Source organism: Tachysurus vachellii, chromosome 12, assembly GCF_030014155.1.
Source record: "Tachysurus vachellii isolate PV-2020 chromosome 12, HZAU_Pvac_v1, whole genome shotgun sequence".
Lineage (NCBI taxonomy): Eukaryota > Metazoa > Chordata > Actinopteri > Siluriformes > Bagridae > Tachysurus > Tachysurus vachellii.
In genome coordinates, this window is record NC_083471.1 from 1,732,683 (window position 1) to 1,743,985 (window position 11,303).

General features: G+C 38.1%; 2 protein-coding genes across 2 annotated transcripts in view; both read left to right on the forward strand.

Moving 5' to 3' along the window:
* The first annotated feature begins 765 nt into the window (after window positions 1-765).
* The window catches only part of LOC132854401 (tripartite motif-containing protein 16-like), a 37,326-nt gene continuing 26,788 nt past the window's right edge, over window positions 766-11,303 (forward strand). Inside the window, exon 1 of the mRNA XM_060882773.1 lies at window positions 766-1,429. Within this exon, the coding sequence (XP_060738756.1) occupies window positions 839-1,429 (591 nt within the window). The 5' untranslated portion in view covers window positions 766-838. The remainder of the gene's footprint in view (window positions 1,430-11,303) is intronic.
* On the forward strand, window positions 2,521-3,805 carry LOC132854409 (stonustoxin subunit beta-like). The gene is made up of 2 exons (XM_060882787.1): window positions 2,521-2,602; window positions 2,832-3,805. Exon 2 carries the CDS (start codon window positions 3,020-3,022, stop codon window positions 3,596-3,598), a length of 579 nt encoding a protein of 192 aa, XP_060738770.1. The 5' UTR covers window positions 2,521-2,602; window positions 2,832-3,019; the 3' UTR covers window positions 3,599-3,805.

Consider the following 11,303-nt stretch of genomic DNA (forward strand, 5'->3'; position numbering starts at 1 on the left):
CAGTTCCCCAGTTCCCCAGTTCTCAGCCCACAATCTGAGTCAACATTGTTTATTTTCACTTCCATCATCCATCCAGTTCCCGCTTTTTCTGTTAATATACCGACATCTTACGAACATACTTACTGTAGGTGTTGGATCCCAGTCTGCTTTGAAATCTGTGCCTGGGAGAGACCTTGCCGATACTGTGTAACTACCTTGTGTCTTGTTGCTGTGCTCAGTCTTGCCATGGTGTAAGACCTGTGACATGAACCTGTCTTCCACAACCTCACCTCAGTAGCAGAGTTTGGCTCTTCACCCAGTTTGAAGCCTCAAACATAGCTGCTTGATTTTTAAAGGTAATGACTGTGTTTCAACCTTCATATGAAATTGATGATCATTAGAACCTGCTTGGTATAGTTGGTTAATCCTACACCTGACCCTGATCCTACACATGATCCACATGCTGGTTTGAAGCCAAAGGGTCATCACACCAAATATTGATTTGTTAGTAGATATTTCCTCTCAGTAGAGTTTGAGACTCATGGTATTCTTAGTGTGTGACCTAGTGAACCAGTATTGATGTAGTCATTAATAAAACTTCAAAGCTTTTTTGTAGTTAATTCTGAATAAAAGCATCTTCCAAATGCAGTAAATGTAAATATGTGCTTTATGTTCTGAAGGGAGATGAAATGGTTAACAAAGGAGTGTTTATAACCTCACTGTGTTTGTGCTCCTCCTCTCTTTCTCTCTCTCTCACACACACACGCACACACACACTCACACAGACACACACACACACAACCAGGAAGTTTCAGAGAAATCAAAAGAGATCTCTCTCTCTTTCTCTGAGATCAGGAAAATGGCTGAGGCGAGTATTTCAGTAGATCAGAATCAGTTCATCTGTCCAGTGTGTCTGGATCTCCTGAAGGATCCGGTGTCTCTCCCCTGTGGTCACAGTTTCTGTAAGGTGTGTATTAATGACTGCTGGGATCAGGAGGATCAGAGCGGAGTTTACAGCTGTCCTCAGTGCAGAGACACTTTCACCCCAAGGCCTGTTCTACGCAGAAACAACATTTTGGCTGAAGTGGTGGAGAAACTGAAGAAGACTGAAGTCCAAGCTGCTTCTCCTGCTCACTGTTACGCTGGACCTGGAGATGTGGAGTGTGATATCTGCACCGGGAGAAAACACAAAGCCGTCAAGTCCTGTCTGGTGTGTGTGGCTTCATTTTGTGAAACTCATCTCAAACCTCATCTTGAAAGTCCTGCTTTGAAAAAACACACATTAATTGAAGCCTCTGGAAATCTACAAGAGAAGATCTGCTCTGAACACGATGAAGTTCTGAAGATCTTCTGTCGTACTGATCAGAGATGTATTTGCTCTTTGTGCCTGTTGGATAAACATAAAGGCCACGACGCTGTATCAGTTGCAGCAGGAAGAGCTGAGAAACAGGTGAGAACTCATCCGAATGATATTTCTCATTTAGATTCAGCAGCTTTGGTTCAATTCACTTCAAATTTATTTGTATAGAGCTTTTAACAATGGACGTTGTCTCATAGCAGCTTCACAGAACATAAGAAACATAATACAAAAAGTTTAATATTATACAAAGATTAGTATTTGGTCAGTTACAAGATTAAACTTGTGATTGAAGAGTTAAGTAAAATAAATGTGTTCAGTAAACATATCTTTACTCAGCGTTCGTCATAAACAGATCAAATGAGTGAACCTTCACTCGGCCAACAGACATTTTACTACTTAAACTAATCTGAACAAGACAGTAGTGAACATTAACCCTTTAACTGTCATTAATATTTATCTCCACATCATTTATAACATCATATGTGTCCTCAGAGTGAGCTAAAGGAGGAGCAGATGAAATTCCAGCAGAGACTCCAGGAGAAGCAGAAGAAGGTGCAGGAGCTGAAACAGACTGTGAACACTATAAATTTGAGCAGTGAGCAGAGACAGAGCTGCTCCTAGAAACACACACAACATGGACAACATGGAGTCATTTAGAGTCCCAGTAAGAGAGAGAATGAGAGATGAGCTTTAAATGGACCTTCATGTGTTGTGTGTCTTCTAACAGCTCAGTAAACAGACAGCAGTGGAGGACAATGAGAGGATCTTTACTGAGATGATCAGCTTCTTGGAGAAAAAGCGTTTGGAGGTGACGGAGATGATCAGAGCACAGGAGAAGGCTGAACTGAGTCGAGCTGAACGACTCCTGGAGCAACTGGAGCAGGAGATTGATGATCTTCAGAGGAGAGTCACTGAGATGGAGAAGCTTTCACACACACACGATCACATCCATTTCCTCCAGGTAACACACACTGTCTGATCTACAGAGTCAGATGTTCCTCACACTCTCTAAAACACCTCTCATTAAAGCAGCAATAAATGTCCCTGTCTGACATCACAAGTGTGTCTTTCATTCCATTTCTTCTCTGTAGGCTTTAGCTTCTGGACCTCAGTCTCCTCTATTAAACAGACCAGAATTTGACACGTCCAGCATCAGTGTCCCTCAACATCTGTCATTTGATGGAGTGAAGAATTCTCTCTCAGATCTGAAGAAGAGACTGGAGGAATTCTGTGAGGAGGAATTCAACAAAATCCCTCCACATGGTAAGAGGAGCTGCTCCTGCTGGAGAAACACAATGATGGACAAGTGCTGAAATTCCTAAGATATAAAAAGTGATGAGATGTGTTTTGTGTTTGTGAACTCATTATTGCTGCTCTGTACAGTAAAGATAAATGATACATTATATTTATAGGTATGAGATCCTACAGCACAAACCTTTTGGTTAAAAAGACGTTTAAATGTCTGTTATTTCTGTCATTTTTCTCTCCACAGCTGCAGCAGTTCAGATCATTTCACCACCAGATCCACAGAACAGAGAAGAGTTTCTGAAATGTATAACACACACACACACACACACACACACACACACACACACACACACACACACACACACACACACAAAATCACACACATAAACACACTTCATATGAATATACAGTATTCTGTGAATTAAACCCAACATGTTCACATTGTTCAGTTTGTTTTTCTCTTTTATTTTAGATTTCTGTTCTCTGACTCTGGATCCCAACACGTCACATCGTAACCTCATTCTGTCTGAGGAGAACAGAGCAGTGACAGTCAGTGAGAGAGAGCAGCAGTACTCTGATCATCCAGAGAGATTTGACTCCTTGTGGCAGGTGTTGTGTAAGGAGAGTGTGTGTGGACGCTGTTACTGGGAGGTGGAGTGGAGCGGTGATGGTATTGTGTCCATATCAGTCTCATATAAAGACATCGGGAGGAAAGGTCGGGGTGATGAGTGTGGGTTTGGACGCAACAAACAGTCCTGGAGTCTGGAATGTTCTTCTTCTTCTCTCTCTTTCTATCACAACAACATTAAGACTGATCTCAGTGGTCCATCATCCTCCAGAATAGGAGTGTATGTGGATCACAGTGCAGGAACTCTGTCCTTCTACAGCGTCTCTGACACCATGAAGCTCCTCCACAGAGTCCACACCACATTCACTCAGCCTCTATACGCTGGGTTCAGGCTCTACAGGTGGTTTGGTTTTCCATTTATTATATTGTCTGATCTAAAATAATGTGTGTAGTGTTTTGTGTAACATTCCTCCACACCATCATCTGTTTAACACACAATCCAGCTGCACAAAAAACATTTTCATTGTAAATTAAAACAGATTCATCCTGGATGATGAACCATATCAGAACCATATAAATCCAAGTTTGTGTTAAATATTATGACCAAAGTTTTGAAAATAAAAGATCAGACCACAGAAGAACGGTGTGAACTGGGTGTCAGTGTCAGTCTCATATAAAGAGATCAGAAGGAAAGGAAGTCGTAATGAATGTGGGTTTAATTTAACACAAACTGATGCTGATTGTAGAATAAATAGTTTTCAGAATTACACAAATTTCACAAATATAAGTTTTATGTCTTTTTATTTTCTTTTTAAATGCTTGTTTGTATAAATTTGTAAAAATTGATTGTAAATCCCACAAACTTTGTTTTTTTATAGAATTTATTATTATTATAAATCCAACCCAGTTTCCAGTTAAAATTCTCATAATGGTTTTCGACAGTGTTTACTGTGAAAAGTTGCAGGACAATAAAGGAGATGTCTGAAAAATCAGTTACTGCATTTGTTCTTTTTATATTAATCCCATTTACCAAAAGATCTTTTTTTTATTTTTATTTTTATTTATTTATGTATTTATTTATTTATTTATTTATTTTATTATTCAAACAGACAATTACAATATTTACAGAAGAGAAATTAGATGCAAAATACAAATACAAAGACCAACAAAACAAAATGTACGTTTGTGTGTGTGTGTGTGTGTGTGTGTGTGTGTGTGTGTGTGTGTGTGTGTGTGTGTGTGTAACTGTAAGTGTAACTGGGTGTGGAAGTGGAGATATATGAATGAAGGAGCATGTAGGGAAGTACAACAGATATAAAATGTATATGTATATATATAAATCAAAGAGGAATATATATAAATTAATTTAAATAATAATAATTATAATGACAATAATAATGATAAAGATGATAATAGTATCACACAAAAAAAACAAAAAAAAAACAAACAAAAAAAAATTAATTTAACAAAAAAATAATAATAAATAAATAACAAAAATAAAAATGGAAAATGGGGAATGAGGAAGGTGACAGTATCAACAGTAATAGCAATAATAATAATAATAATAATAATAATAATAATAATAATAATAATAATGAAAAACCCAATTAATAAGAAATAGTAATATAGTATTAGCAGTAGTAGTAATGATAAACATATTTACAAATATACTCATTTCCTCCCGAATGAAGGGGAGGTTAAAGGATCAGGAAGAGGACAAATAGAAATAGTAGTAGTAATAGCAATAATAATGCTGATACAGCCATTAATAGTAATGATAATAGTAGTACTTATAATAGCAACGATAATAATAATAATAATAATAATAATAATAATAATAATAATAATAATGATGGTAATATTGATACAGCTATTAATGATAAGGTATTATAAAGCTGCTTCTGATACCCCTCATGGCCATGGCATAGTATAGACCCCCGCCACACTCTAAAAAATGATGTGTTGGATTTACTTAAAATATGTATGCACCATTTTTGCATCACACTTTTTAAGTAAACCCAACTTGGAAAAAAATTACTTAAAATTAACAAGAAAACTGTTGTTATATGTACTTAAATTTTTGGGTACACTCAACATTGTTTACTTAAAAATATAAGTAACATGGTAGAATCTGCTAAGTAACTGCAAGTTAAGTTAACTTAAAATTTAAGCTCATTTATGTTAAAAAAAGATAATTAATTGAGTTGAACCAATGTAAAATTTTAAGTTATTTTAGATCATCAGCTATTGGTCTGCATACTGCACTGCTGCTTGAATGGGTTAAACGCAGAGCACAAATTCCTAGTATGGGTCACCATGTCACTTCACTAAAATAAATTACACATGCAAATCACACAAAATAAAGCATTTCACTTTATTTTTTGAAACAGGCTGCAATACAATGGTGAAGCCTAAAACCACACATCATGAATGTACAACAAATGTGTCAAATTAACAAATTTTGAACAAAAAAACAAACAGGACACTTCCTTGATGCTGCCCCCTTTGCAACACTTTCTTGCTCTGAGCTAGAAAGAGAAAAAAGTTTTATATTTAGTATGAATAGGCAAGACATTGCAGAGTCTTACTAGCATAGACCTTTTCAGTAAAAGATTGTATATACTAATGACGCATCACCTTTTTTTGGCAAAATACTCATATACTGGTAATTTATCAATACTGTTATTTAAAGATATTAATAGATCACGTTTTTGCATAATGTGCTTTGCTGAGACCAGCGGATGTCGGAAGCGTGTCACGCCCTTCTGCTCCGCATTTACGCATGCGTAGAAGTTTCTCATTATTATAAGAAAAGTTAAGTTTCAAGCCAAGGTGGTAATTGAACAAAGAACTGCAAAGCGTTACACGGAGCAGGGCGGGAACAGATTCGTCAGAATTCGCCCTTATCTTAATGCAAACATGCCAACGCGATGCATGGTCATATACCTCTGAAATAAACAAATTAACCACTAGAACATTCATTCGATGGAGGCACACTGCTTTTAGGCGGACAATCGCGTACACACTCGTTCCTCCTTTCATACAATAACTTACTTGTACAAACTGGACTTTCATAAGTATTCAAGTAACACGTTTCTAATTATTGAAGCTAAATTCATAGCAATTCAGAAATTCAATTTAAAAAAGTTTCTTTCTTGACCACAAACGCAAACACAAACACAAATAAACGAATGTACGTTAAAACGACAAATCTTACCTCTTTTCAGCGTCTTCGTCTCTTTGCGTTTCAGAAAATATCTTCATCTAACACTACAAACAAGTGTTTATTAATTTCAAAACCTCAAAATCGAATATTTTGCTTAGTTTATTGAAAGTTAAGCTTACCTCTTTCCACCGTCTTCACATGTGCGTCACAAAATGGCTCCAGTTTTTTCCAGATTTGCATATCACGTGGCTCACAGTCAAACTTAAAATATTATGTTATAATTACTTAGTTTTGATGCAATTTTAATGCTAGTTGACGTGACTTATGTTTTTTCATTATATTTATGCATACACTTAGGTTCACCTTGTAACTTATATATTTATGTTACAGACACTATATATGCTAAGTAGAGGTTGGAAAGTTAAAATTACTTTGTTATTTGTGTTTAGTTTATTTATTTTTAAAAGTAATGGTTGTTCAGCCAACGAATCGTTTTTTAGAGTGCAGCGTCATATTACAACGGGCTATCAAGGTGAGGTGCTGCCGGGTCCAGGGTCCCAAAATCCATCCCCATCCCCAGCCGTCCCACACATGCCACGCTTACCCTGTTTGTGTGTGTTTTTGTGTTTTTTTTTGTTTTTTTGGCTTTCATTGTTATAATCATGATATGTTTATGTCAACTAGTGTATAATGCATTAAAAAAGCATGGCGTGTAGCATGGAACCAGCCCAGTGCAAAGCCCAGGCCGCCATGCCCGCGCCACACTTACCCTATGTGTGTGCTTATATATATAAAATATATATATTTTATGCTCCAAATGAATGTGTGCACACCTCATCTAAAATGTGATGCATTAAAACAGCGAGACAAGTGCTGGGCCAACCGGAGACAAGAAATCTCAGGCATAAGTACAAGCTGGAGGGCGAAAGTCCAATGCCCCCGGCATGCCACATCCAACCAGGGTCCAGAAGCAGCGAAATAGAGAGAGAGAGAGAGAGAGAGAGAGAGAGAGAGAGAGAGAGAGAGAGAGAGAGAGAGAGAGAGAGATTTAAATATAATCTTATGAGTATTTTATTTATATTTGATATTAGTCTGTGTAGCTGCCTCTTCCTGACCCCCCTCCTCCCAATCATGTGTGATTATTGATGGGATTATTGATGGTGTGTCATTGAGGATGGCTTCAGACAAAGAAGGTCAGTGGATTCATGACTGTTTGAAGTTAAAGAGAGATGACCAAGAAGGGTGTAATTCTGATGTATTATTTTGAGTGGAGGTAGACAAGGTTTCCATGGAGATGTACTCTATTAGTAAATTTTTCCAAGTTGTAATGTGTATGGTGTTAGAGCCACTAGGAGTAATTGACTGTTTGTACTGTTTAAATTGATTATGGATACGTCACCTAATATACAGAGGGAGGGAGATAGCGGGATGCGACACCCCATAAGGTTGGATAGTGAGTCAATAACGTTTTCCCAGAATTTTTTAACTAAGGTGCAAAGCCAAATAGCGTGTAAATAGGTGTCTGGGGTGTTTTGTGTGCAATGTGAGCATGTTTCTGATGTAAAACCCATTTTAAATCATTTCTGTCCAGTTAGGTGAAATCTATGAAGTACTTTATACTGTATAAGTTGTAAGTTGGCATTTTTTGTCATGAAGTAGATATTTTTGCAGGTTTGTGTCCAGAAAGCGGCATTGGGAGCAATGGATAAGTCTGATTCCCATTTAGCATTGGGTCGGCTTAATGTGTTGTCTGATCTGGATATTATTTTATATATTTTGGAGAGTAGTTTTTTTGGTGAGGTTATATTAATTAGTTCTGAAATTGGAGGCGAAAGGTCTAGATTAATTGTCTGAGTATTGATTTTTGATTGAATAGATGATTTGATTTGTAAATATTCCAAAAAACAATTACTCCCAATGCCGTATTTCTGGACCAAGTGGGAAAATGGTGCCAAGTTGTTATTAAGGAGGATGTGTTGAAGTTGTGTGATGCCCTTATCTACCCATGTGCGTAGGTTGAGTGGCTTCTTATTAACTATAAAATCTGGGTTATTCCAGATCGGGGTGTATTTAGATGGTGCAAGAGGGGTGTTTGTGATGTGATGAAATTTCCACCAGGCTGTCAGAGCTGTGGTTATTGTTGGTGATTTAAAACAGTGATGCTTTTTGATTGTCTGACTATAGAAAGGTAATTCTGAAATGTTCATCTCTTTGCAAATTGACTGTTCAACATCTAGCCATGTGCTTTCTGATGGGTTAGGATGAATCCATTTGTATATGTTTTGGAGCTGATTGGCCAAAAAGTGGTGCTTCCAGTCCTCCTTGTGTTTTTGGTTGCTGTAGTGTAGTCAGTTTAATTCTTGGAGTCTTATTTTTCCAATAGAATTTAGTGACGATTGAATCTAGTGATTCAGTTAAACCAGGTGAGGGTGGGTAGTGCTGGAGTCATTGTAAATAAATAGTTTAATTTAGGGAGTATAGTCATTTTAATTACTGATATTCTGCCCATAATGGATAGTGGTAAATTCATCCAGCGATGAAGGTCATCATTTATTGTTTTAAGTAATGAAGTAAAGTTGAGTCCAAATAGCTCTGACAGCCTGATCTTTTTTAAACATTAGCTGTTTATTGGGGGGGCACAGTGGCTTAGTGGTTAGCACGTTCGCCTTACACCTCCAGGGTTGGGTGTTCGATTCCCGCCTCCGCCTTGTGTGTGTGGAGTTTGCATGTTCTCCCCGTGCCTCGGGGGTTTCCTCCGGGTACTCCGGTTTCCTCCCCGGTCCAAAGACATGCATGGTAGGTTGATTGGCATCTCTGGAAAATTATGTCCATAGTGTGTGATTGCATGAGTGAATGAGAGTGTGTGTGTGTGCCCTGCGATGGGTTGGCATTCCATCCAGGGTGTATCCTGCCTTGATGCCCAAAGACGCCTGAGCACAGGCTTCCCGTGACCCAAGAAGTTCGGATAAAAGCGGTAGAAAATGAATGAATGAATGAATGAGCTGTTTATGAGGTTCACTGTTGCCTCACAATAGTAAAGAAGACTGTAAAGTGTCGGAACTTAGAGCCCGTCTCCAAGCTGACATATCACAAGGGTGATGTATACTTATAACTGTAACTGTTTTGTCATTTACTTCAGCCAACTCCTCCTAAATATACTATATTTAATGTTAATGAAATAGTGAGAAAACTCCTCAGACCTGGATGAGAATGAGCAAATACTTCTTTATTGCAGTCAGTCAGTCATCCATTCCATTGAACTCAAGGCAAACAAAAATCAATAAGTCAAAAAGAACAAAAGAAAAACCCAAAAGAGTATTCACAGGTAACCCAGAATATCTCCTTTGCAAAACAAAGTATCAAAAGAATAAAAGAGCTGCAGCTTTCAAAAGATGGCTTCGCCGTCCAAAAGAACTACTCTCCCCACGAAAAAGAACTGTCCTTTCAGTGAAATTTCTCCTCAATATATACCCTGGCGCCTCTAGGCGCCTCCTTTCTTAATCTGCATACTTTCAGGCAATTTCCCATTATTTCTCAAGGTTGTCTCTGAAGCCCCGCCTGATCATTTATATGCTTCTTCTGAAATCCCCTTATTTCCCAGAATTACTTCACACGCCTTCTCAGTGACCTAATATCTTGCCTTTCTGAATTCCCCTTATTTCCCAGAATCATTAGCTGATGCTCACTCATATGTCCATATATGGGTTTTCCTCTTTTCTTATTTTCCTATTATTTTCGGCCTTTTTCGTCATTGTTATTAAAAAATATGCTCAAGAGAGCTTTACTTCCTAGTTGGTATCACATTTGTCGCTCAGCCATCCTGACAGACGTTTCGTGGATTAATCCTCCGTTTCAGCTACAACGAGTAAGTTTCTCTCATCTCTTTCATGGTTATTTTATGTTACTTGATTATACGTTAATGAGTATATATTTATATGAGATTACTTTTGTTATAAGTTTCTTACTTCTACTTGATTATATGTTGGTTATATGAGATTAACTTTGTCATGGTTATATGTTGGTTATATGAGATTAACTTTGTCATAAGTTATTTTGTGTGTTATATTAGAGTCCCTAATGTTGACTCTTTAAACTTTGCTGACCTTTTGAACTTTATTATGATCTCAGTCTGGCCTTCAGACTGGGCTTGCTTATTGCATACTTGAAGCTTTAGTTCCTCTATTTCTATTGAAGGCTACTCCCTTTTTCCCTTAGGTTCTCAACCTCAGGGTCAGCCAATTCGTCCTGGTCACACCATTTGGATTTCTCGGCCTACTCCCTATAGGAGGCCAGTTCCTGCTGAAGTGTTAGCCAATTTCCGTCGCTATCACCTGAATCATCTGTCTCATGAGCTCTGCTCCTTCCTGGAACGACTGTGTTCCCCTACACTCCCTGAGCAGCCTCTCACGCCTTTTCACATTGTGCAAACGCCTATGACTCGGTCTTTCTCGACTCAGACACTCCTGCCTCCTGTCCTGGTGGACCAAAGGACACAAACTGATGGTTGTCCTCACGCTGAACCCTGCTGCCTTAGGCTGACAACTCCTGCCTCCCCTCCTCGTTCCTCATCTCCTCCCTTCGCCTATGTTCGCCCTCTCTCTCCCACTTTGGCTTCTTCTCCCTCTAATTCTGAGCCTGGCTCCCCAGGCTATGTTCCTTCTTCCCCCTCTCCTAGGCCTGGGTCTCCAGACTACACTCCTACTTCTCCCAGGCCTGATAGCTCTGGGTCTCACTATTATTATTAAGTTTATTTGTAATAAACTCCTTCTTTCCTCTCTATACCTTCTGAGTCCTGTGTGGTTTATTTATGCATTAGTTATATATCACTTTACTCTTATTATGACATCTGAGATCTATTCTCATATATCTTATGATACCAATCATAATACTCTTAAAGTATGGTCCCTACTTCTTTGGGGCACTTCTATAAGGTAAGAGTTTGCACAACATCGATTTTTCACAACATCAAAAGTAACTGAAGT